We start from the raw sequence: 26,815 nt of genomic DNA, 5'->3' as shown, positions 1-26,815 counted from the left end.
GAGGATCTTCGTTATCTTGGTGTTTAACGAATTCGATAGGGAGTAAAGCTTTTATTTCGTTTCATTTGCAAGCTAAGCGCACGTGCGCAACTTGCTCCTAAAATGCAGCTTTAAGAAACAAAGAATTTCACCCGTGAAATCCCTTCATCAACGCATTACGCATTTATACACCACAACGGTAGTCTGCAACGCCTGCGACGAAGTCAAACAATCCAATGAGCATACTGAGTCCAATTCTCGATACTGCGATGTCAGTGCACGTTAAAGAACCCCAGGTGGTCGAAATTTCCGGAGCCCTTCACTAAGGCGTCCCTCATAGCCTCAGTTGGTTTCGGACGTTAAACCCCAATAAACTAAACTATACTGTTAATTACGAAATACGCGTCTTTTTTAGGTACCTTTATTCGGGCCCGTCACAGCGACATGTAATGAGTGGCAATGTGATACACAGCTATTTGTTCACTGGCTTATACTTTGGGAAATAGATCTCATAGTCATTACGGCGAGATCCCTCTCAATGCCTGCCAAATACTCTCGTGGGGGTTCGTGAGAACGAACCCTGCTGGATGTACAGCTGGGCACTTTAGTGCCCTCGCAGCAGCGTCGGTAATGATTGAACACGGCCACAGACGTGGCCACCCATATCTGCTTAGCATTGCCGCAGAGCTTATCGACGGAGTGAACGCCGGCGCTGCAGACAGACCTGGAACGGGCGACATACTTTGTGTATCCGTAGCTTTGCACGTGTGCTGCTTCTTCGCAATAGTACGGGAAGGTTCTCATTTGAAGAGGTAGGTGCCCATTAATGGCGTGAAGGGTAGCCATAGGATATTCGGCGCAGAATAACCTGCTGATGATTATGAGGCTTCCCAAATGTTCCTTGCCTAATTTACGCTCTTCCCGTCGAAGCATCGTCGTGAAGTTGACATTGAGTGGCAGAATAACTAACTCGTCGAGGTCGACGGAAATGTAGTACTCCACCTTGGACATCGATCGGAAGATACAGTCGTACATTGCCGGCATCTGGCCGCGCATATGAACGAGAGTATCCATCTTTGAAGCCTTAAGGAGAAGTTTGAATGCAACGACTGTTATGTCGATTCCAGCAGCTTGCAGTGTGCCAAGGAGGAGCTTCACGTCGAGGGACATTTCGAGGTCGTAGAAGTAGAATCGGGCCGCTCCCAGTAGTCTGTAGTGGGCGATGAATTCCACGACCTTCCAGAGGCTGATGGAAGAGCCGAAAATTGGTTGAACACATAGAGCGCAGCACTTCTCCTTGGCTTTTTCCGAAGGAATTTGCAGCTGGAGCCACCTGAGCGAACTATTGCGCGTACCTCGAAATGTGACAGCCACCTGAATGTTACGAGCAGCGAGACTTGTTTTGTCCGGTGGTGGACACAAGATTAAGGCATTCTTGAAGGCGGGTTTGTCCTGGCTCCAGGTCCACATTATTTTGATGCTAGCGGCGTATTCCGTTGTCCGATTAGAGGACCGAACAAGGCACACTAGCTGAGGAAGCGTGTTGGAGGCGTTTTTTCCCGCCACCTGCTCCCGGACGAGGCTGGTAATGTGGATGGCGCGCCGTACTGTGGTCACCAGAAAAGCGGTGAAGATGTGCACATCAGCGCTGACAGCGTGCCACCGTTCTTCTTCCATCTTGGGAGTGGTTTGCGAAAGAAGGCGCAACTTTTGCGCAAGGCGCTCATCCCAGGGGCTGAAGTACTGCTGTGCCCGAAACTCGTTTTCGCTTGGACATTTCGCCCCTGTTGAAAATGAAATAAAAGAAGCGTTCGTATCAGTTACACATACTGATCAAGCTTTGCAAGCCAGAACGATCGCTAGAAGATTTCACTCAGGCTTTTTATTCTTCTGAAGTAACCTAAACCTACGAAATTCCTTGCGAACATGAAATCGCGCTGGAATGCAAAAAAAAAAAGAGCAGCGCTAACGACGTCTTACCTCTAAATTCTTCTTATTGTTGTGCGTATCTGCAGTAACTTTACATCGTCTCTATTTGAGCAGGTATCGAGCCAAAACTAAGTTTGACATTTTACTGCCTAGTCTTCACCAGCATTTCTATGTTTGCACTTCGCTCACGTAAATTGCAAAGCTCAGGGGGGTGTTGCGCAAGAGGGGAGCCGGCTTCAAAAAATGTGACGCAACTCCTGAGTTCTCTCCTTCCTCCAAGGCCCACGGCGACAAGGCAAAGGTGTAATTTCAGCATCGTGTATATCTTCTCTACCTTGTGCTGTGTTCAGTAGCGATGTTCTCTAAATACCTGTAAAGAAAACAACCAACTCGTCCGATATGTCGTTCTACTGGCAGCGACAACTGCGTTTTGACTGCGATTATAACTGCGATCAACATGTACAAAAGAACACGCTCTGGCGAAACCGCGACGCAGTACCCGTACGTCACGCTCGCACAGCTGCAGTCACAACAGAACGGCGGTGTGGGGATGAGGAGTTCACGCCCAAGGAAGTGAAAGCGGCCATGGAGCTCGCTTTCCTGGTGCAGCTTTCAAGCTGTCCGCTTACTTATTAAGGAGAAAACCTTTAATGCCTCATCGTTGTCGAGAGAAGCTTGTCGACAGAAGGTTGTCAGCAGAGGTCACGCTTTTCGGTTGGTCGAAATGGTTATGACGTCAGAGTGGGCGGATTCGCAGTAATGACGTCACCTCCGGATGCCTGACGCCCCCTTTTGGAGGAGACGACAACTAATAAAAAATATTTGTCGTCCGCTCTGACAGGGGGCGTAAGGCGCCCGTGGGTGATCACATTACATACCTCATACTGCGAACAGAGCCATGGATACAACCGAACTCATCGAAGCAGAGAGAGAGTCGTGCTAAAGAAGCAGTCAAAGTCGGCAGTCAAAGTGTGCAGTTGTAATGTGTAGTTGTAATGTGTAGTCAATAAAGCACTAGTACTGCACAGACAGTCTCGCAGTCAATGCCAAACAGTGCGTCAGGAAAGGCTTTCGCCTTGCAGCACTTTAGAGAGCCAAACTGCCCTCTGAATTTGTTTCGGTACGCTTTCCTATGCCTCTTTCTGAAACCATATGAAGCAAACTGACGTCGTACATTTTACAACATGCACATCGTACGATCATCATGTGTAAGCCGCACGAAAAAAAATATGGAAACCAAACAAAAAACAGCTAGAGATCGTACAGAACAAGTTATTTTCTATATCACGCCAGCTCCGCATTCCCATCATTACGTGTGCACGGTTGAGGTGGCTCGTACGGAAGTTTTCAATACATTTGTGCAATGTGTTATTCGCATGTCCAACATTATTGGAGAAGAATTTTGAAATTGGAAAATTGTAAGATACTGTTATGAAAATATTAAGGCAATGGCCCATTCTTCGAAGATGTAGCAAAATCTTTCTTTTACAGTGTTTCCATTGATCGCAACGAACAGTTAAGACTGCCATAGAAATCCAATCTGGGAAGCTTTTGACGACAGCAAAAACGTTGACAGAAAAAAAAAAATGCAAGAATGCCTTGGGGTGATCTGCAGATATATTGGTTGTCATAGTGAAATCTCACATTATATTAAAAAATGCGTTCATAAGCGGTTTCCTGCTCAAAATTTGTTTTGTCTGGAATTGTTGGGTACGCTACCTTCCTGAAATGGCTTGACTACAGAGGTGTTCCCACAGCCACCGTCCTAAATCTTCCTAAAAGTGCCTCATGCGGGGTAGCAAGATTTGTCCATGCGACCTGCGGTGCCTTCAGCTCAAAATGAAGAGGTCTAGACGTACAGTTCACGTCCAGCATCGAGGTAGATTCCCGTGGACTGGTGAACACCGTCGACGACTCCGCCAATCGTCGCATCTTGCTCCCGCGTCTGGTGGGGTCATGTAGTGTCAAGTAGGTTAAAATGCAGCCGGTCACCACTGCCGCCAACGCCAGAAGCCGCTGTGGTCCTAACCGAAGCCCTGGGGGCGCTTTCACTGCGTTGAGAAAAGTAAAAATATATCTCTATGCTGTGCCCTTTAAATGGCAGATTAAACTTTCCAGCAAAACGTCCGAAAAATTGCCGCCGGATATCAGAAAATTCTGTGATTGGTCGAGACAGTTATGACGTCGCAGGAGTCACGTGACCAGCATGAACCAATCAAAGCGCGCTGCCAAATTTTTAACCCTATCACCACCGGAGGAGCTGGGAGCCTGCGACCGTAAAGACACAGCTACCGGAGAGCGCAAACGTAGCAAGGGACGTCAAGTGTCGGGGGCCCAAGGACCTACGTGTCCCAAACTCCCCAGTTTAAAATAAAGTTTTCACCACCATCAGGAAGACAGCTGACCTAATAAATAAAAAACAACAACTTTATGGCCGCCCAGCGGACTCGAACCCATGGCGGGGGAACCAGATCAGCTTCGCTGGTCGTGCATGTGACCAATACGCCGTCGCCGCAGTTTTTGAAGCGAAAGCTTCACTACACAAGGTAAAGCCAGTTTCGCCGTGGCCGAAAGTTTGACCTTCAAATGATCTTCATAACCAAAGTCCATGCCACGTTGCCAACAGATAAGGAAAGGTGTATAACTGGCCTCCTGGGACAGTGGACGCCCTAGTCACGCTTTATGCTGCGAAACCGATGAAGAGCGGAAGCTTCGAAAGCAAAGGAAAGGCGCATAATTGCCCCCCCCCCCCCCCCCCCCAATCTTAGGACAGTGGACACATCCGCTCCATTGGTTTCCCAGACTAAAGTGCGACTAAGGTGTCCCCTGCTGGTTACAACGGACAACGGCGACGCCGCGAAACGCAGAAACGGCCCCAAAGAGCCGAGCTCTAAAACATCGATTCAGGAAAGGAAAAGCGCCTTATCTATCTCGCTGCACGGTCGACACCCCAGCCGCGTCCTGAGCGAAGAAATGAGGAGCGAAAGAGGGAAGGACCTGGGGATCTTTAACGTGCACTGACATCCCGCAAATAAAAAAATGGTTTTTGTAGCGATAGCTACACTACGCCAGCCACTTCGCCTCTTCAGCATTGTTGCACTTTCGTCGTTGGTCGCACTTTCGCCGTGGTTGCACCTCGGCCGTGGTTGTACCGACCTTGAGCCGTTGCGTAGAAACCGCCGCGGTGGACATCCGAACCGCACCGTACAGGAAGGGAAGTGGGAGTGAAAGACGAAAGAGAAAGAGGGGCCGTAATGAAGAAAATGAATTGTATTTGAGGAAAGGAAATTAAGCAGTAACTGTCTCACATATCTCGGTGGACACCCCTCATTCGTCTGTAGAGGAAGGGAGGAAGTGGGAGTAAAAGAAGAGAGAGATAAAGAGGGGCCGTAATGAAGAAAATGAATTTGAGGAAAGGAAATTACGGCAGTAACTGTGAATCCTCGTCCAGGGAGGAAGATGAAAAAGGAAGGCCCAGCGAAACGCAGCGGCGAAAGACTGACTTTGCAATTCGACTCAGCGAGCTCCACTCGGACAGCTGTAGCTACCGCGTCACTCCAGGTTTAACCAGATCTAAACCAAAGGCAATTTTTACTGCGAAAGCAATGCTGCTAGCGGTTCGTGCCTTAAGCGTGGCGCGGCGGTAGTTACCATTGACCTTTAGCTTGACCTCTGTTGTGACGTCACACCAGCTGCGAAAAACCAGGGCCCCAGCTCGCGCCGTGAGTGGGCCTCTTCGATTATCCGCCTCTGGTAGCCCGCGGGTTGCATAGAGTTTCTTACTATTACCTAGAGGGAAAGCTGGCGGCGCTGCACTTCAGCCACCATGGACGCTCAAAACATCATGAGGCGGTGAGCTACTTAATGCGGCACAGTAGTAATTTTTCGGAAACACGGAGTGGCACTACTAAGACGTTTCATTCCGGAAACGCTGTTCGTGTGTGAGCGCAGACGACTTTCGCGCGAACGCAGTGTGCAAAACCCATATATGAAAACGCGACGACACACGACGCCAATAAAAGGTTTCACTTTTCTGAAATGCCATTAAAAACCTCTTACAGTGTTTAAGCAACAACATTTTTTTTAAAACATATTTACTTTTGAAAGTGCGCCTGCTAATTACGAAATATTAGTTTTTGCAGTGTTCATTACTTGGCCAATAGGAGAGCTAGCCATCCCTTATTTTGGGCGAACTTTGCACTTAAATGCTTTTCTGCTCGTTTGTTGCATACAGACAGGATATTGAATGTTAGGGCATTCTTGATTATCGAATAGCGCTTATTTTTGCATTATTTTATGGCCAAAAGTTGAAGTTCTGCAGTCGGTAGCTCACCGCCCCATGATGCTTTGAGCGCCCATGGTGGCTGAAGTGGTCTCGAGGGGTCTCCATGCACACTCCCATAGACGGGCTGCTAGCTTTACCTCTACGTAATAGTAAGAAACTCTATGGCGGGTTGCTTGCGCGCTGCCCGAGCGCGGCGCTAGGCGCTCGATTTTCTCGGGTTGCTCCGTCCACTTCCGGTGGCTGCCCGGAACGCGTTCGTTTTACTCTGGCTGGGCGGTTTTGGGCTGCCAGCCGGCGGCCAGACCAATACCTCCTAGAAAGAAGTCTTTCGAGGAGGTATTGGCCAGACTCGCCAGGACGATTTTGTGCTGGCAGCGCTCGGGCAGCTAGCAGACGACAGAGAGGTGTACGGTAGCGGGAAGCTCGTGCGGCCATTTTTATATGGACTAGAAGGACCGCGGTTCTTCATGCGATGTTTTGCGCGATGCAGGCGTTTGTTTCGACTAGGCAAAGGTGCATATCGACTGTGTCGCCTGCAATGGCACCTTTTGCGGTAGTTATCGCTGTTTATTGATATGTTTTGCGTGCGTATGCGCGAACATATTTCGATCGTCTCACCACATCGCAAGCTGAATTGCTCGCTTCATATTACGATCGCATACTTCTGATTCACAAAATATTTCCGCTGTTAATTTCGTGCGCCCGGCTGATATTGCGATGGTGTTCGAGGCCTTTCACGAGAGCAGCCGGATTCCAGTTGCGAGTACGCATTCAGACGCGCGCATATATGCATGTGCTGAACGTGTTTTACGAAGTGTTGGTTGAGCGCGATACGGGAGCATTTGGTCTTCATTGCGTTTGGCGCAGTGCAAAAGTGGATATGCTTTGAAAAACGCTTGACTGAAACATGTCCTTTATTAAAAGCCCTCACGAGCACATTACTCGAGGCATCTCTGCGGGCATATATATGTGGCCACACAGTTGTCGCGCCGACCAAGTGCTGATTCTGTCGTCGCCAACTGTTGTACAGCTTCATGCTCGGGCCTTCTGCCACATATGCTCAAAATATCTGAGAAGTACCACAGGCATGCATCTCCTCGCATTTGGCTCATTAAAAAAAATTGAGATAAAAATGAGCTCTTAGCGCTGATCGTCATGCAAACACACGCGGAACGTGAGGCGCCGACACGCAGAGCTTTATTGTAGCGCCTTTCATTCCAGTGCCAGTTCTCTGCTATAAAGCTGTATTATTACAGAAACGATACGCAGCTAAATTTATACAGTGCACCCGCTTTTTCTAGGTGCCCAAGCAACCACCGATATCCTTCGGACGGCCGGCAGAGGTCTATTTCGGATGTTCTGTACGTCCGCTGAACATCCGCAAACAGCCGGTAGACGTCCGTCGGCCGTCCGAAAGGTGGCCAAAGGTATACGGTTCGCCCGCCGACGGACGTCCAGTTGAGTACGTCCATTGGCGGATCTTTCTCGAATATTCGCATATACGGTGCATGCGTGCTTTTTTCACTCCGCACAATGCAATAAAACCAAAAACAATTTGATGCATAGCACGCATATTTTATTGTGGTTGATGATACATCAGCAGAGCAATGGGTTACATTCGGAAAATTTCTTAAATGTGACTCTTCAAATGTGGCAAGCTTGGGACACACATTCGTAATCTTCCCACCCACAGGATTTCTGAAATAAAAAAGAACGCGGCAAACATCAGTCATGTGAAACAAATGGCACAATGCAGTAGCCCAAGTAAAAACATTAGAACCAAATAATAGAAGTGTTTAATGCTGCACGTATAACAGACAATGCACTTTAACAAACACCTCAATAAATATAAGGCAATAACAGCTCTCACTTTTCCACACAATATTTGACAATGTATCTGTTCATTTATTTTCATGGGCCTTAGGGCACTAACCTGCGCAGCACTGTACGCGACTGTGCACAGAAAGCCGCAAAGATTCCGTTGCGAACCACTGCGAACTACACGTGCTCCCTATGGTCTGCCTTTCGCGCGTTGTCACTCTTTATATAGGCACAGTGAACATAGCGATGCCTTAAAAATTAACAAGATGCGAAAACACTCCGTCCCGCAACTTTGAAGAGGAGTGGGAATTAGTCGCGCGAGTTGAGGGCTCCCGCAGCTGTGTGATGTAGGCTCCCGAAAGTGTGAGAACAGCACACACGTGGGGAAGCCATCTCCTCGCGCTTACTGCTCCCACTGTCCTGTGAATGAATGTTATATGAGCATGCTGCATTGTCCTAGAAGCAAAGTTCCAAGAAGTGTACTGGATACATACCTTCGTAGGCAATCACATGTGCACTAAGCCTTCTTTACACCAAGGTCGACGCAGTACGGGATTCCGGTGTTCCAGAAGAGCTTCAGGCGCTTCCCGTATATTTCGAATTGCTTAAGTTACATACAACTTTCGTCCACAGACCGAACAAAGCCACATTTTATAATAGCAGAGCTATAAAGATCTGCGCGACAACAGTACGCGACATATCAACAACAGCGCTACGGAGCCGTACTGATGGATTGGATTGGTGTGACCGCGAACTGACATCTATGATGATGGTGATAGCAGAATGCACGGGAGTTTTGATGCTTACGAATGGTTTCAATGGCAAGTTTAGCTAGCAAAACAGTGGACATGTCGCGCAACTCCTCTAATTTGGAGAAGTTTTATAAATATAAAACTAGTCATTGAGTTCTTGCAAAATTCTGCAACACCTGCTTCTCCTCTTAGATAAATTTAGCTCGTTGGCGGCTCTTGCACTGCAGGTAGGAGTGGAATCGTACAAACCCTCCAACTGATGCAAATAAAACAGTATACATACACGAAAGACTCGAATTTTCTGTGAAATAAAAAACGTCCATACTCATGGCCTGGGAAAATACTCGACCTTACATCCTTCGGACGTCCACCTCGTCTCTCATGCGGATATACAAAAGTGGACACTGTCCGTACGTCCGGCGGATGTACGAATACGAATATCCGAAATCGGATTGTGTTCGTACGTCCGATGGACGTCCGATCTCGGCAAAGGACGTTCGGATCTAGCTCGTACCTCCGACGGATATCTGTGGTTGCTTGGGTGGGCGTTCAACAAGCTGATATGCGCTGTCGAGATTATGCGTTCCTTGCCCGCAGCAAAAGCCGGCGGCCGACAGACTAAGTTTATTTATTTATTGTACCCTCAGGGCCCGAAGGCATTACAGAGGGGAGTGGGAATACATAAAAAATTCAGTCTAAACAGCAACAACAAGAAGAGAAAACAAAAATAAACCAGGAATACATGACAAAGTGAAAACACAGGAAGGCAATGAAATTAGAATGCAGTGGGGATATATTGCAACAGTGTGTAGACAGTGAAAGGCAATTTTTATACAGTAATAAACGACACATACTCAGAATCGCAGCAAGTCGTTTTCGATACCAAGCAGCCTATTTCTACCGTACGCGTGCGTAGCAATGAGACGCGGAACGCGAAGCTAGAGAGAGCATCTGCCCTCCGTGATCCGCGTTTGCTTGCCGCCGTGATTGCCGGCCGGCTGGTTCCGGTGGCCGCCAGCCCAAGTGACCATGATGCGTTTTCCTGTCAAAGACGAACTTGCGGGCCGCCAGCGGGCTGCCCGAGCGCGGTTAATCGAAGAGGCCCTGTGTGGAGCGGTGGTAGCTACCAACAAAGAATAGGTTGGGACAACCGAAAATGAAAAAAATTACCGACGATTACGCTACTTCCTAATGCGAAATTTGAGCGCAGCAAATAAGCTGTTTCACCTTTTCGATAGATTTAGGCAAAGAAATCGAGCAACACATGTATGCGCTATCACAGAATTTTTTTTTATTTTTCAGACGTATTCCTTTAAGAAAGACTCCACTAACAGTTCTTGACAGTCATGAAGGAAGCTTTGTGGTCGGAGAAATAGACTGATATATGTTCGACTTGGTACACCAATGCTTGATTCTCATAGACGAGATCTATACCCAATGGGCATTGAAACTCCATCGGACGTCCGGATAAGATCCGAACGTCCAGGTCCAGGAACGGTCGTCCTGCGGACATCCAGTGTGGATGTCGCACATTTGTCAATTTTGACGTCCGTCTGTTATTTCTCCTGCGGACGTCCGTAGGTCATCCGAGATGGACGTTAATGTCCCGAATTGAAGTTTGTTCGGATATTAGTCACGATCAAACTTTACTCCTTTCCTGAGCATTTCTACGCTCTCAAACGCAAATATAAAACAACCTTTCGGTTCGTTCAAGCTATGTGAACAGTGTTACTCTTTGCTGAATAGGCATCAACGTTTGTCAGCTAAATTTAAGCTGGCCCTGGGATCATATGCAGCGTCAAAGAGCATAAACAAATTTCGACCTGCCAATGGAAGTATTCTTTCTGTTCGAGTGCATGCAGAGACCATAGCTCAGAAGACACACTGAAGTTTTCTGTGCTGGTATATATATTAAATCTTCGTTGTGTATTCTGTCTATAGAATGATATGTGCCGCACATTGCCGAACATGCCTAGCCACAAGAATTGCGGAAGAATGCAGTAAATAATTTATCATTTATTTTTGTCTCCCATGCAGTGTTGGCGCCGAAAGGTGGTTTTGACGTCATAGAAATGCTGAGGTTATATGAGGCGTAGAAAAAATGCAGTATTATCGTTGCTTTGTTCATTTTAATTCGCGTGACTGCGTGCGCAAGCCCGCCCAAAAATTAAAATCACAGAAAATGAACAAGCAACGATTATTCTTAAGTTTTCTTCATCAACGACTGAGGCCGAAACCGAAACTGCACGATAAATTTTTGATATTATTTAGCTGTTGTAAGGGAATTCCACATGAGTCATGTACAGTGTCATATGAAAAAAAAAACTGGTGTCAAAAATTTTGGTGTGTCTATCTCGTCAAGCACACGTTCCTATTCGGGCAATCGCGCGCCAGACTTTCAGAAGTGCATTATTAATTGTCACACTTCTCAAATAAATATTATAAGAATAATACTGTTAGTAATAATAGTGGCAGCAAATAACATACCGGCGGCTTCGCGGAATGAATTCCTATTCGTACCGAGATGCATATGGTGTTCAAGTTTCTTGGGCTGCTGGCATGATGCACGCGAAAGGTGTCTCAAGCGCTGGCGTAGCGCTGCGCAGCGAGCGAAAGCGAAACCTGAGGCGAAACTGAAACTACTGCTGCCTTGTCGCGTGAGGGCTTCTTTAGTTTGTCACGTGGTACTTTCTCCTCGGTTTGCGCATGCGTCCATGCGTGCGAACTCGCATGCAAGGAAGCCGCGGAAAGCGCGCGTTTTTGCGTGTGTGAAAGCGCCGTTTTGTCCTACGGCTGCGTCTGTCAACCTTCGGGCTTTTGCTACCTGCTGCCACGAAAGGTGCTGAAGGCGGCTTCTTTAGTGCTGTTGCAAGCACGCAACGCGTGTAGTGGTATTCTCTCCGCCAAGGTAAGCTGAAGTGCCTGTGATCAGTCACATACGCGTTACTGTCGCGCTTGCTGTGTGCTGCTCTGCAGTGCGTGTTCGCGGTCGCATGTCGCTGGGTGTTGCGTGCTGTCGGTACTGTCTGGCGCGGTGGAGTTATGCAGAAAGCACGCAAGAGATATGCTGAAGAGAAAGCGGCGCGGGAGACAAAAAAAGCTTTTCAGCTTAATTCTGTGCGCGCCTTGCAAGAGGTTTCTCCGCCCGGTCCATCATTTGTTTCGCAGTCTTTGTCCGGACGATTGGAAACCGTACTTTTTGTGGACGCTGATGAAATTGCTCAGAAACCTGACTCAGAATCTGACAGACTTGCCGAAGATGCTGTACCTTCTGACAAAAATAATGAGCAACTTGACGTAGAGTCTGACAGACTGTCTGAAGTCGCAGCGTTTTGTGTCCGGGATTGTGCCGGGCGATCGAGCGCCGCCGCGGATGGCTCCCTTCCACTTCTGCCTGAGTCCAGTCCCAATTTGCCTGTCGCTTCTTTAGGTTCTGATGCGGTAGCTCCGCAAAAAAGTTTTCGCGATGAAATGTGGAAAATACCACATGGCTGCAGTCATGTGCTGTCATGTTGCAGTGCTTTCAACCAGGTTTTGAACAAATGAAACATGCATGCTGACCGTGCCCAAACCAGCGGCCGCTGTCGCTGTCAGCATAGTCTTGAAAGCACATCATCACATTTGACTGGAACACAGAAAATGCGAGCCATGATGAGCAATGAGTCTTCTCAGACGGAGATGTTTTGCATAATTTATCGTAGTTCATTAACTAAGTAGATAGAATACAAAAATACTCTGCACTACACGACAGCAAACATTATGTCGTTGATTTCATCTAGCTGCGCTGCCTCACTATTTTAAATCTTTGGCAAAAGTTATGTGATGACCACCAGTCTCAACTGCCCCTATCATATATACTTTTTTCCCTGCATTTTTAAGTGCAGGACAGAAGCAAAACACAATGTGGGAGTGCTGATGCATGAGATATAGCCCTTTTTTTTGTGGTTTCATGCTATGCATTGCCAATGTGGTTCATCAACATGCATCATCATTAGTCATATTGCATGAATGGCTGTGAGAAAATTTTTACTCCTGCTGAAAGCCAACTGAGTACAGGTAGGCATTAGTGGTATGTGCGATGTGGAAAATTGCAGTGTGAGATACGGTGTTACGCTACTAGGTGGTCTGTATTGGACGAAATTCTTCACATGTGCTTAACTTTGTTGCCATGCTTGGTGCATTTCTTCTAAAGCCTGTGAAATTTTTCCCTTCCAGGTTTTGAGCAGAGTACAACACGCCTGTTGAATATCATTCGTTACATGCTGCAGCAGCAGGGAGAAGTGATTTTGAAGGCAGCATCTTCTACCTCAGTGGCACCACCACCTTGTACGCACTTGATTGAGCAGCCTTTCAGCTGCTTGGAGCAACTACTTGAATTTGATGATGGGCTTGACAGAGAAGCAACAGACACATTGGTATGTTTCCACATCTTTTCTGGTTCATTTCTTATTGTTGCCAAGTACACAGTTACGATACTTTTCTAGAAACAGCGCATTTGTTATCAGTTATTGTATATAGTCGAACCCACTTATAATGATACTGGTTTTAACAATATTACAACAATGAAAAGCTTCTGCGCCGTCCACTTTTGTATGTTTTCTATGGTAAAATAACCCGCTTATTACAATGCCCCCATGCCACATTATCGGTTATAACAGTGAAGTCTGGCTCCTGAGTGCTCATGCCAAAAGTTAGTGGAATGCGAAATCCTTGCGTTTCTTCGGGATTTCTCAAGCTGAGAGGCGGCCACGGCAACCTTCTTGTATTTTTTACAAGGCCTCTTTCGGAGCCACCAAAAGGATGCCTCGGCGGAGCTCGCATGTCACTTGCCGTCCGTGACCCCTCTTTGAAGTTGTTATTCTTTTTTTATAACAGTTATCGGTTATAACAATGGCATTTTCGTGGCACTTCAATATTGTTGTAAGTGGACTCGACTCTACATGATTGGAGATATTTATTTGTTTTTCAGTCCACTTCAACCTGAGCACTTTTGAGACCATTGTGTTACTTCTCAGTGCTTGAGGTAATTTTTTCCTCGTTGCATGTGTTGTGCTTGTGTGTGTATGCAGGTTAAAGAGTTCATGGAGCTTGGGGGCAGCGACGAAAATTGGGCAACAAAAAGAATCCTGGCGTACTGCATGAAAGATCAGGTGGCCGCAAAGTTTTCGTGGATGGGGCGAAAGGGGAAAGTCAACTTCTCAGCCCTGAAAATTGCCAAAGCAGTCAAAGGTGTGTGGCATACTTCTTTAAGATTGCTTATTAATTTTGTTGCATTTTCTTACACAACCCTATTTGCTGAAAATTGACTTTTCATGTGCATCTTGTGTAATTTTTTTTAATACTGGATTTATGCTGGGAATCACTGCCTATAAGCGGAAGATGCATTTGCTGACTATCCCATCGTGAACATGGGTTCATGAAAAAAGCTTTCGAGTGTGTATTGCAACTTATTGAATGGCTCAAGTTCTGAAGTAACTGTTTGCGATAAGGGATATGCAGTGCAGTAGTGTGAAGTGTTGTTTTGCTTCAAGCGTGTTTAAACAAGCAAGTGGAGGAGAAATCAACATGTTAACCGTGCACAAACGACTAGCTCCAGTGCTTTTACAGCTACTTTTGAGGGCATATCTGGAGCACTTTATCAATACCAAGGCATGTAAATGCTGTACAGCTCTGGGCTCATATAGCAATGTTGCATGTAATGCAGTAATATACAAGGTGTTTCACATAATTCTTGAATCAAGGATTAAAAAAATGTGATGCACCGGAGCTGGGTGAAACCAGAGACATTGTTTCTCATCGTGTGGCACTCTAGAATATATTGAATTTCCGTTTAGTTAGTTAATTAGCTTATGTTAATTATGCAAAATTTTTAATAATCACATTAGGTTGACATACTTTTCCTGAAGTTCTGGAGGGGGCTATGAAACAACCAATTCATTTTTTTTAACATCGATGTATCTTCTATGCGGCACTTTTTTCCAGCATTTAAAGAAAGCCTACGAATTATGAAAAAAGCCGCGTGATTCCGCTCTTGCGCTACCGTATTGTGGCACTGCCAAGCATGTCCTGAGTGAACGAAGCGTGCGTGCTTGCCACCTCAAAGTGAGTGGTCGACGTCGCTCTCAGCACAGTCTTGAAAGCGTGTCAGCACATTCTTCCTGAACATGGAAAGTGCGCAACGGGATCTCCGACAAGGTATAAGCATTCCATCGACAGCTATTGAGCCATCGCATAGACAAAAATGGAAGGGAAAGCAGTGAAGTCGCGCATTTCAAGGCAGCCTCCATTTTTTTTATTACATTATTTTATCATTTTGCAGCGCGTCGATCTGAGCGGTGGCTGCTCACTTGTGCTTGGTGAGCACTCACGTTTCGTTCAAAATACGGTTGGGAGCGCTGGAATATGGTAGCGCATGAGCGCAGTCACTAGTTTTTTTTATATTTCACGCGCTTTCTTTGAATGCGGGAAAAAAGGACCACGTAGGAGGTATGTCGCTACAAAAACTGATTCAGTTCTTTCTTTACTTCCTCTACATGTTAAAGAAAGACATGTGACCCTAAAGTTAATAATAGAAAATTTGTATTGTTTTTCTCAATAAATAAATAAATTGAATTAAAAATAATCTGAGGAGCGCCACGTGATGGGGAACAGTAAGCTGTTGGTTTCGCCGAGCTCCGATAAGCCACTTTTTTTAAAATCCTTGATTCATAATACGTGAAACACCTTGTATAATATGCTAACATAATGCAGTGCCACACAATAGTAAAAGGTATGCCTGCATGGAGCTGTTTTATTGTGCTATACTTTCTTTTTCAGTTGCTGCGAACAAAGCACCTAACAGCACTCCAGTCATCGTTGAGGCCGCAATAAAATCATGGTTGCGGCACGCACCTGAGCGTCTCCTACCCAAAGCACCAAAACAACCTGAAAAGGACTAAGTGCATCAAGCAGCAGGTGGCAAAATTCGTGCAGCATGAGTGCAGGACATACTTTCTTTAGCAGCAAAAATAGTCAACCTTTTTTTAGTCTTGTTTACTTCATGTGGAGCATTGCAGCTATTTGATCTCGCCTAGTGTTTTTGCTGGTGGTGCGTAAGCATTATTTTTTTACATTTTTTATTTGCATTTTTATTCCAAATTTTTACTTCGCGCGACATTTTCTGGAAGAGAAAGAGTATGATTTCCATTGCATTGCAAGTTTGTCTAAGTTTCAGTTTACATCGTTTTGTTGGTTTTATTCTACATGTGTGCAAGCCAGTGAGGCCTTGTTTATTTATTTATTTTACCCTCAGGGCAAAGCATTGCAAAGGAAAGTGGGTTTATATTGTGTTTTAAAAGTTATATCTAAGCGAAATCACTGACAGTGATGCATAATATATGCTATTTATATTCTGTGACCTTATTTCACTCATGCAGCACCTCTAGCATGAGAGCAGGATGTAGTTGTTTCATTAGCCACAACACCAATCAGCTTTCTTCTAGTCTTGTTTCCTTCATGCGTAGCATTGCTATTTGGTCTGGCCTTGTGTTTTTGCTGGTGGTGCGTAAGCATTACTTTTTGCATTTAAGTGACATTTTCTAGAAGAGAGAGTGGTGTATTTCCAGGGCATTGCAAGTTGGGTCTATTTCAGTTTCAGTTTACATGGCTTTGTTCTACATGTGTTCAAGCCAGTGAGGCCTTGTTTTAGCTATTAGCTATTTGGTCTGGCCTGGTGTTTTTGCTGGTGGTGCGTAAGAATTACATTTTTTACAGTTCTTATTTGATTTTTACTTTACATGACATTTTTCAGAAGAGAGAGTAGTGTTTTTTTAGTGCACTGCAAGTTGGGTCTTTTTCAGTTTACCTGGTTTTGTCCTACAGGTGTGCAAACCAGTGAGGCCTTGTTTGTTGTTTCAAAAGTTGGAGCTATATATAGTTTTATATTCTTTTAAAAGTTAGAAGCGAAATCACTGACAGTGATGCATAATTATTTGATGTTATTTTACTCTTGTAAATCTTGTTTTTTGGCTAGCGCTGAGAACACTCATCTGCTACCTCTGTCTGAATTTGTGCTAAGTTGTTGGCGCCTATTGTAATGCACAAGTGATATGCATCTCTGAATTTATTAGGTTCGTACATATTTTGTTAGGTGACCAGCGTTGTTCTTTGGCACTTGTAATGCCTCAGTGCTAGAAGTAGTTCTCTATGCTGTGGATTAAGCTTTTGGTACTAGAAATGAATAAAAGTGTATGCGGAAGTGTTTATTCTCTTACTGTAAGTGTGGCTCACCTTTTGAATCTGTTTTTCATGGGCGCAAGCTATATTTTCATTGGTGCATGTCAATACTGCAACATCAGTGTCACACAGATTCTGCAGGTAGCCGCGGTGTTTACACCAACTGCGCTGTGCAGCTTGGAGCTGAATTATGCAACAATCACAAACCAGTCGCAAACCTATTGATTAGCCCTGCCCCTGTTTATATGCTCACTGGTCAGGCCCTGCCAGTAGCAGTGGGACTAATCGATCAGTTTGTGACTGGTTTTGGGATGTGATCATTGCACAACTAGGCCCAAGTAGAAAAAATGAACATCCCGCAGGCAACCTTTAGTGGTCCGTTGTTGGTCCTACGGATGTCTGACGGACCTTGAATAATTAAACTACAATAACTTTCCTGCGTCCGTATAACATCCGAATATCCGCTTCCGATGACCGCTGGAGCACCCTTGGACTGCCAATTCGTATGCAACTTGCAGTCCTGCGGACATCCGGCGGAAATCCTTCGGTGATTTGCGGACGACCAGCGGATGTACGAAACGTCCGAAAGCGGTAATCCGCTGGACATCCAAGGGAGTTTCAATGCCCATTGGGTACAAGTGCCTCGCGAGGTTGTCACAGCCGTGGGACGCGTTACGAGCGAGAGGAACGGGATGTTCTCCCGCATAAGTGTTAGGAAATTGCTGTTTGTCTTTATGTCAACATTAAAGTCCCCCACTACTAACATCGGTGTGGATCGATGGACGGTTAATGCGAGTTGCAGGAAGTGCACGACGTCTTTCGTGAGTGCGGTAGGGGCGAAGTAGGCAGCTACTACCAGCAAGCCGTTGGGCAACTTTGCGGCGCACAGTTCGCCAACTTCATGTGACGTGCCAAACATTTCGACTGGTATTGCAGAGAGACCTGTGCGCAAGTAGATAGCGACTCCCGCCGCTCTGTTGTGGTCTCTGCGAGCACCACAGCAGTATAGGAAATCTATGATTTCGAGAGGCTCTTCGGGATCCATCCAGGTTTCAGCAAAGCAAAGTACAGAGGAATGGCGCTGAATGTGATCGTGGTGTACGTCCTTGGCATGTGCGGCAAGGGAGCGTACGTTAAGAATGTGGTTGTGGATGATGAATCAAGTGCTGCCAGCGATTGACGCGTCCATTGGCTGTCTGCGTGTGTTACTGATGTGTGGTTAACATGTTAAGCTTCGCCTGTAAGAGTGGAACGCGACAGCGTCTTGCAACGCTGCCAGGTAGTCCACAGAACGCCATCGCCAATTCGGCTGTACGCCTTGCTGGACGGTAAATTTATTTTTTGAGGAAAGGAAATGTATCTCTCTCGCATATCTGGGTGGACCCCTGCACCTCGCCGTAAGGGAAAGGGGGAAGATGGGAGTGAACGAAGACGCCGTATTAGCTAGACGCGCCTTTGTTCATTCCAAACCATTCAGCTGGCATTACGGAGTGGCTAGCGTGCTCGTATCGCACTCCGGAGACCCTGGTTCGATTCCCCAACTCGACCAATTTCGTTCTCGGTTTTATTGATTTATGCGGTCTAACTAGAAAGGTTAATTAGGCTATTTCATATTTATATTCTTGTATTTCTATCCATCGTGTTCTGTCATTAACCTGTCAATTGTTGGAACTGTCTAGGATGTTCGACACAATGTATATGAAACGAGCAACGTCTTACTGAGTGGAGAAGTGCGTGGTGGTGGAGGGAGCGCGGCTTCGTACTTATGTTTTTTTTTTCAGCAGCGTCTCCTTCCGCGGACGCTGTTGTCGCTGCGGCGCGCGTCTTTTCTTCTGACCTCTTCATTCTTCTCTATATTAATTAGGCTAATTGATTAATTAAGCAATTAACTAAACTCAGTCCAACTTAGTTGCAGCATCACTATACGATCCCTTTGATTGGTTGCATGGTTACTAGCCAAAGTACAATTGGCCCCATTTGAAATTCGCGCACTGTGACGTCACGAGCATTTCGACAAATTGAAAAGCGTGACATTGGGGGCGGAGCTGGTTACGAGGCCGACGACGACGCGAAACCCAGGAACGGACGCCAAAGAGCTGCGCTCTAATAAAAATAATAAGCCCCTGCAAGGTAGCTACCAACAGCGGTGAGCCTCGCTACCAACAAAAATTAGGGTGGGCGTGTAAAAAGGAAAGAAAAATAATAGCGCCCGGCCCGCACCACCGCTTAGAGCACCAACAGATATTAGTGTGGGCTTAAAAATAAATAAGAAAAAAGTGCCCTGCCCGCACCGTCTTACGACACAACGGGCTAAAGAGCACCAACAGCGGTGAGCCTCGCGATCCTCCGCCAGGGGCGCTACAGCCGGAGTGACGTCACACCAGCTGCGAAAAACCAGGGCCCTAGCTCGCGCCGTCAGTGTGGAGCGGCGGTAGCTACCAACAGCCGTGAGCCTCGCGATCCTCCGCTAGGGGTGCTACAGCCGGAGTGACGTCACACCAGCTGCGAAAAACCAGGGCCCCAGCTCGCGCCGTCAGTGTGGAGCGGCGGTAGCTACCAACAGCGGTGAGCCTCGCGATCCTCCGCTAGGGGCGCTACAGCCGGAGTGACGTCACACCAGCTGCGAAAAACCAGGGACCTAGCTCGCGCCGTCAGTGTGGAGCGGCGGTAGCTACCAACAGCGGTGAGCCTCGCGATCCACCGCTAGGGGCGCTACGGCCGGAGTGACGTCACACCAGCTGCGAAAAACCAAAACGGTAGGCCAATTTTGCGACTTTTTATCGAGTTGTAAAGTTCGCCAGCGAACCGCCGCAGCTAAGCCTAACGAGACGAAGGCCTCCGCTAGACCTCGGGGCTTGCGCCGAGACAGAAGCCGACGGAGGGATGCTCGCTAGCCCCAGCGGGAGCGGAAACGCTCCCAAGGGAGTGCAAAGCGAGGATTCACAGTGCGAGGATTCTCACATGGAAGACGAAGTTTCTGAGGACGAAAGTTCTACCGAAACGTGCCGGGAACGCGCGAGCGACGCCAACACGGACGCGGAGGAAAACGACAACGATGGCGCGGATAACTGGACGCCAGTTATGCGGGCCAGGGCGCGGCGACGAGAAAAGCTCAAACAAGCAAAGGAAGAAAAGAAAGCCAGAGCGGAAGCCAGGAGGCTACAGACGCCAGTCGGACGGGACGCAGCGACAAATTTGGAGAAGACAGGTGGCAAGGCGCCATCGCGGAGGATACCACCGCTACCTAAGACCGACGTGAAAGTCATTATAAGACCTAAGCAAGGGCTGCAACTGAAACAGTTTCCACAGTTTCTCATCTCGAATGCAATCCAGGCGGCTACCGGCCACCACTCAGCATGCGGAGGAGAGAACTTTATTACCAGAATCCGACCTGGATCCAACATAATCATCACAAGCACGCCATCTGAAGAGACGGCAAGACAAATCAAGCAAATAAGACAACTCAGCATCAAGGGCGTCAACTACGAAGTCAACACGTACATTGCGGCGCCGGATGATGTGATCCGAGGAGTCATCCACGGAGTCGAGCCGGGCCTCAAGACCGAAGACCTACTGGCGGAACTTAGAGTCCGAACGCATGGAGTCGAAATCGTCGGGGCGAGAATGCTGGGTAAATCCTTCTCAGCAATGCTACTCTTCGACAGCAAATTCCTTCCCAAGCAAGTGATTTTTGCAGGGGCTGAGTACCAATGCTACCCGTACCGAGTTCCGAAGGCAGGTGTGCCACACATGCATGCAGCCTGGACACAGAACAGACGTGTGCCCCACCCCACAGGTGAAGGTATGCAAGTCATGTGGAACCCGGGACCCCCAGGAAAACCATCAATGCGAAGAAAGAAAATGTGCGCTCTGCGGTGGTGACCACGCTACTGGAAACAAGGACTGCGAGATGCGGTATAAAAAAGCCAAGTACCAAACGGGGCAACCGAAAGGCAAGACCCCGCCAGGTCAACGAACGCAAGACAACGGGGACGCTGGATCGCCGGGACAGCGAACGCAAGACACCGGGGACGCTGCTACACGAACGAGCAGATCCAGAGAAAAACAAGGGGCAGACGCAACGAAGCAACTGCTTCGTTCAGACAACAACGCAACACTCAGCAGCAACGCCGACAAGCGCACGAGATCGAGGTCAAGATCAGCGATGCGATCCAGATCCAGGTCGACAACGCGCAAAGAAAACAGCGGGTTCCAGGAACGCAAAGGGGACTTCCCAGGCCTTGCGAGCGAAAACAAGAAGCAAGATCTCAACCAGCCACAGCAGAGACCGGAGAAGAAGGTGAGCTGGCCAATTGGACACAACTGTGCAACCACTGTGTCACACTCTAAGACAATGCAACTTGAGGACAGAATAGTAAAACTAGAACAGCGACTTGCTCAAAGCGATCAAAGGGTCAAAGAGCTAGAAGAACAAAACACGCATCTTAAAATAGAACTCCAAAGACAAAAAGCACAATACATGAACGCACTAAAAAACCTCGAACACGCCAGACAGCCCATGTCCATCACGGAGGCCGATCAAGTAGAAACGTACCTACGTTGGACAGAATTCGCAGAGGTGGCCGCCATAAAGGCGGCACAACACCAACTACAAGAAATCCAAGAACTCGATCAGGAGATGGTGAGAGCAACTTTGCTAGCAATAATGAAACACCATGTCAAAGTCAGTGAAGATCTGGATAAAATGGACGGAAAATACAACTACATTAAAGGGAAACTAGCGACTACAACGAAGGAAGCACACAGCAAACGCATGAGAGAACACATGAGCAATAGGCCCATCCATTCCGACGAGCAGGAAGCAAGAATACAAAATGTCTAACGGCAAACACACAAGGCTAAACAAGAAAGGAAGCTTGGAAATTTGGCAATGGAACAGTAGAGGAATAAAAGGAAAACAAACTCAGTTAATCCATCTCATAAAGAACCAAGAAAAACCGCCGGACATCATTGCCATCCCAGAATACGGGGCCAGGGCTAAAACAAGCATAACAGGATACGAGATGTATGACGGAGACGGTTCCGGCAAGGCCGTCACCTTAGTACATAAGTCAATTACGGCAATCTGCAAAACCAACATAACGGATACGGACGTACACCACACTGTACTAGAAATTGTACCAGAAAAACCAGCGGATGACAGCGCTTTCATCATAAACGTATACAGCCCCCCAAAACAAAAGAACCCAGAATACACGAAATGTTAAAAAAAGCCAGCGATATGGCAGGCCAGAACCCACTGTTGATCCTAGGTGACTTTAATGCGGCAAACCCCATTTGGTGGTACCAAAAACTCAATGCCAAAGGTAAAAGCATAGCAGAAAGCGCAGAAAAATACTGCATGGAGCTAGCTAACGACCCCACAACTACGACGAGGATAGGAAACAGCGTCTGCAAAGACACCACGCCTGACCTAGCCTTCTCAAAAAACAACGAGAATATCCAATGGGAAAATACAATGGAAACCTTAGGGAGCGACCACTTCATCCTTAACTTAGAAATAGCCGCAGGAGAAATGAAGAGATGCCTAGGGACTGCCAAAATCACAGACTGGGAAGCCTTCAGAAACCACAGCGACGAAATAATAAAACCGATAACCAACATAGAAGAGTGGTGCACGGAGCTTATGAAGGTCAGACAAAAATACACGAAGATGATCGTTCGCACGGAACAACACCCAGACGTAGACAGCCACCTTCTTCACCTATGGGAAGCACGAAGAAGCCTTATCAGGAGATGGAGGCAGCAAAAACACAACAGGAAACTCAAGCTGAAGATCGCAGAACTGACTAAGAAGGCATCAGAACACGCAGACAACATCGCCACGCGAAACTGGCAACAGTTCAAGGAAACACTTAGAGGAACACTAGGCACGGCCCGAACTTGGAATATACTAATAGCTTTGACAGACCCCACAAAAACCAAAACGGAAAGCGGCAAGTCCATGAAAAGACTACTCCACTCCTTCCCTGGAACGGAAGACCAACTAACACAAGCACTGAGGGAAAAATGCTACGGCACAATCATGCACCCAAAGCAAGACCAAGTATACACCGCCGAAAACAACCCCGATATGGATAAGCCAATCACCGAGGAGGAAGTAAGGGCAGCCATAGGGTAAGCAAAAAAGAATACGGCAGCTGGAAACGACAAAATAAATAACGCTACCATTAGAAACATGGGAGACACGGCCATCGCCGAACTTACGAAGTACCTAAACGCTATCTGGGAAAAAGGAATCGTGCCGGCGGAATGGAAACATGCAGAGATAATTATGATACCCAAGCCGGGTAAAAGACTCCAAATTGAAAACCTGAGACCAATCTCCCTAACCTCCTGTCTAGGGAAGATATACGAGAGGGTGATTAATGAAAGGATCACAAACTATATGGAGGACAAGGGATATTACCCTGATGCCATGTTTGGCTTCAGAAGGGGACTGTCCACGCAAGAGGTACTCCTACAATTAAAGGAGGATGTCCTCACTGAAATACCAAGAAGCGGCGAACACATAGTGCTAGCACTCGACATAAAGGGAGCCTTCGATAACGTGGGACATGCGGCCATCATGGAAGGTCTCAATAACATAAACTGTGGAAGCAGAGCCTTCCGTTATGTCAAAGCCTTTCTCACGGAACGAACAGCTACGATAGGCATCGGAGATACAAGATCGGAGAGCTTCACGGTGCCAAACAAGGGTACCCCGCAAGGCTCAGTAATATCACCGCTACTATTCAACATAGCGATGATAGGACTCACGAAAGTACTGGACGAAATAGAAAACATCAGCTAAGCAATGTATGCAGATGACATAACAATATGGACAACCACAGGCTCCCTAGCAGCTAAACAAGAGCGGCTACAAAAAGCGATCGACCATACTGAACAATACGCCAGGGCCAGAGGATTATCGTGCTCAGCAGAAAAATCAGAATACGTAAGAATAAAAAAAGGTACACGAAAATACGACTTCCAAATCACCCTGAAACTCGGAAACGAGACAATACCTGAGAAAACGGAAGTCAAAGTACTTGGAATGTGGCTGCAAAACACAGGCCGATGTAGCAAAACCATTGCCTCTATTAAGAATACAACAGAGCAAGTCGCCAGAATCGTGCGAAGAATCAGCAGTAGAAAGAAGGGGATGAGAGAACAGGACACCCTAAGACTCATTGACAGCCTCGTCACGAGCAGGGTTACGTACAGCCTCCCCTACCAAGAACTAAACAAGCAAGAGACTCTACAAATCGACACCATACTACGCAAAGCGTACAAAACGGCGCTCAAACTTCCAATGTCCACACCAACCGAAAAACTAATGGCCCTGGGAGTATCAAACACGTTCGATGAACTACGAGAAGCGCAACGTAGTGCGCAATTAGACAGACTCACTCAAACCAGAACGGGAAGACACCTACTGGAGAAATTACGGCTACCTCTAGGTACACAAAGAGACAAGGAACCGATTAATAATGAAGACAGAAACAACATCCGGGTAAGACCAATACCACGACACATGGATCCGAATTTACATCATGAAAGACAAGCCAGAGTCCGAGCACTCACCAGGGAACTCAGCGACAATCCCAACGTAGTCTACACGGACGCAGCAAAGTACCGATACCAACTCAAAACAGTCGCCGTTGCAACAGACGAAGGAGTGCAAGAAATAACCAGCGCAACGATAAACAACCCAAACATAGAAGCAGCTGAAGAAGCCGCCTCTGGCAATATCGCACGGCAACGCAACAGGACACAACCTCACTATAGTGACGGACTCCAAACAAGCATGTAGAAACTACACAAGAGGAATGATCGACAGCATCGCCAATCATATTCTACACACGACGAGAAGACACAAAAACACTAAACATAGTATAGTGTGGGTTCCGGGACATGAGGGGATGAGGGGCAACGTGGCAGCAGACGAGTTAGCTCGAGGATACGTCAACCGAGCAGACTCAGCACTTTGCACCACTGGCACCTTTGACCCAGTTACCCCCACGTACTCAGATATACTTGATCATTACAGGGGTCAGCGGAAACGCTACCCTGCCCCACACAGAAGGCTCACCAAAGAGGAGGCGGTAGACTGGCGCAGACTACAAACCGGTACCTATCCACACCTTCACAAACTACACAAGATTTTCCCTACACAATATGCAGACGAATGTCCGTGGTGTCAGGGTAAACCTACACTAGAACATATCACATGGACCTGCCCTAAGGCAGACTTAGAGCCAAGAATAAACCCGAGTGTGATGCAGTGGGAGCACTTGCTGGCCAGCGAGGACGAGGAAGCGCAACGATTCCTTGTGCGCCGAGCCACGATGGCAGCAGTCAAGTGCGGCATCCTGGACCAAGGATCGACCACGGCGCCCAGTGACCCGTAAGGGTCAAGGACACCAATTTATTGACAATAAAGGTTTTTCCATCCATCCATCCATCCATCCCAAACCAGGGCCCCAGCTCGCGCAGTCAGTGTGGAGCGGCGGTAGCTACCAACAGCGGTGAGTGGCTGTAGCGCCCCCTAGCGGGAGGAGCGCGAGGCTCACCGCTTTACGGTGCGGCTCGGGTGTCCACCGAGATGACAGAGAATTAGTGCGCCACTTCCTTTTCTCAAAAAGCCTTGCGTTCAAAGGGCAAGGCATCGCGCTGAACGGGTGGTGGCGTTCCACCCTTCTTGTACGGTGCGGTTCGGGTGTCAACCGAGATGACAGAGAATTACTGCGTAGTTTCCTTTCCTCAAAAAGCGTCGCGTTCAAAGGGCAAGGCATCGCGCCGAACGGGTGATGGCGTTCCTTGGACTGCCTGGCAGCGCTACAACACGCTGTCGCGTTCCACTCCAAAAAGGCGAAGCTTAAGTGTCATTAACTTTGATCACATAACCCTTACTAAGAGCACCACCAAGACACACCACCAGCCAACCCAGGCGCAGCCAGGGGAAATTGCTTTCGCAATTACGGGGCTTAACCAAGCTAAGCCTCAGCCAATTTTTGGAAAGGAAATGACGCAATACCTGTCTCACATATCTCGGTTGACACCCTAACCGCGCAGTAAGGGAAGGGAAGAAGGAGGGAGTGAAAAAAGAAAGAGGTGTCGTAGTGGAGGTCTCCGGAATAATTTCGACCTCCTGGGGATCTTTAACGTGCACTGACATCGCAAAGCACGTAAGCTTTCCGCCTCCACCGAAACGTGGCCTTCCCCACCTTGACTGAACTTGGGGAATTCGGCAAGCCAGGAGCTTACGAAGGCCACCTGTAGTGTGACAACAAAGCAACGATAACCTATGTCATCTTGCAGCAGGTACCGAATGAAAAGATTTCCTGGACAAACCCCCACAGATGCGCATAGCGAGCGTCCCGTTTCGGATCGACATTGAGCCAGCGGCCCCTTCAGTGAAGCCAAGTGGACGTACAGGCATTGTCAAAAGTTCAAAAACTCACCTTTCGGCGTCGTAAGTTCAGCGGCGTCAGACATGGTCCTTAATCTTCCAATGTGAAAAGGCTAAGATGCGTTGACGAACGTCAGGGGTACGCCAGTTCTGGCTGCGCTCCAGCCCTGACGCCGCCGATGCTCTGCAGCAGCGGGCACGCGACGTTCTATTAGGCCCAGAGAACACGCGCTAGGGCGTTCCGTCGCACGTGCGTCGCGCGCACACGAATCGAGGCACCTTAACAATAATTCTTGAAGGTACTTCTGAGCGCTATCAAAACACGGAAAAGGGACGAACACACAGGACGAAGCGCTTCGTCCCTTCCGTATTTTGATATCGCTCACCAATACCTTCAAGAATGTATTTTCGACTAGCCCC

At 47.5% G+C, this 26,815-nt stretch overlaps 2 protein-coding genes across 2 annotated transcripts; one reads left to right on the top strand and one right to left on the bottom strand.

The window, feature by feature from the left end:
- Positions 1-359: 359 nt before the first annotated feature.
- On the bottom strand, positions 360-26,556 carry LOC149367199 (uncharacterized). The gene is made up of 3 exons (XM_089554482.1): positions 26,448-26,556; positions 3,768-3,959; positions 360-1,763 (listed from the first exon to the last, which is right to left on the bottom strand). The coding sequence occupies exons 1-3, from the start codon at positions 26,479-26,481 to the stop codon at positions 460-462; spliced, it is 1,530 nt and encodes a 509-aa protein (XP_089410608.1). The 5' UTR covers positions 26,482-26,556; the 3' UTR covers positions 360-459.
- On the top strand, positions 13,026-15,748 carry LOC149367200 (uncharacterized). Its single transcript, XM_089571426.1, has 3 exons — positions 13,026-13,181; positions 13,836-13,995; positions 15,583-15,748. Exons 1-3 carry the CDS (start codon positions 13,026-13,028, stop codon positions 15,702-15,704), a joined length of 438 nt encoding a protein of 145 aa, XP_089427552.1. The 3' UTR covers positions 15,705-15,748.
- Positions 26,557-26,815: the final 259 nt, after the last annotated feature.

The sequence above is a fragment of the Amblyomma mixtum genome, chromosome 1, assembly GCF_055824585.1.
Source record: "Amblyomma mixtum isolate Tamu chromosome 1, ASM5582458v1, whole genome shotgun sequence".
NCBI lineage: Eukaryota > Metazoa > Arthropoda > Arachnida > Ixodida > Ixodidae > Amblyomma > Amblyomma mixtum.
The sequence above is the reverse complement of the archived record's forward strand: the minus strand, read 5'-3'. Positions and strand labels throughout refer to the sequence as shown.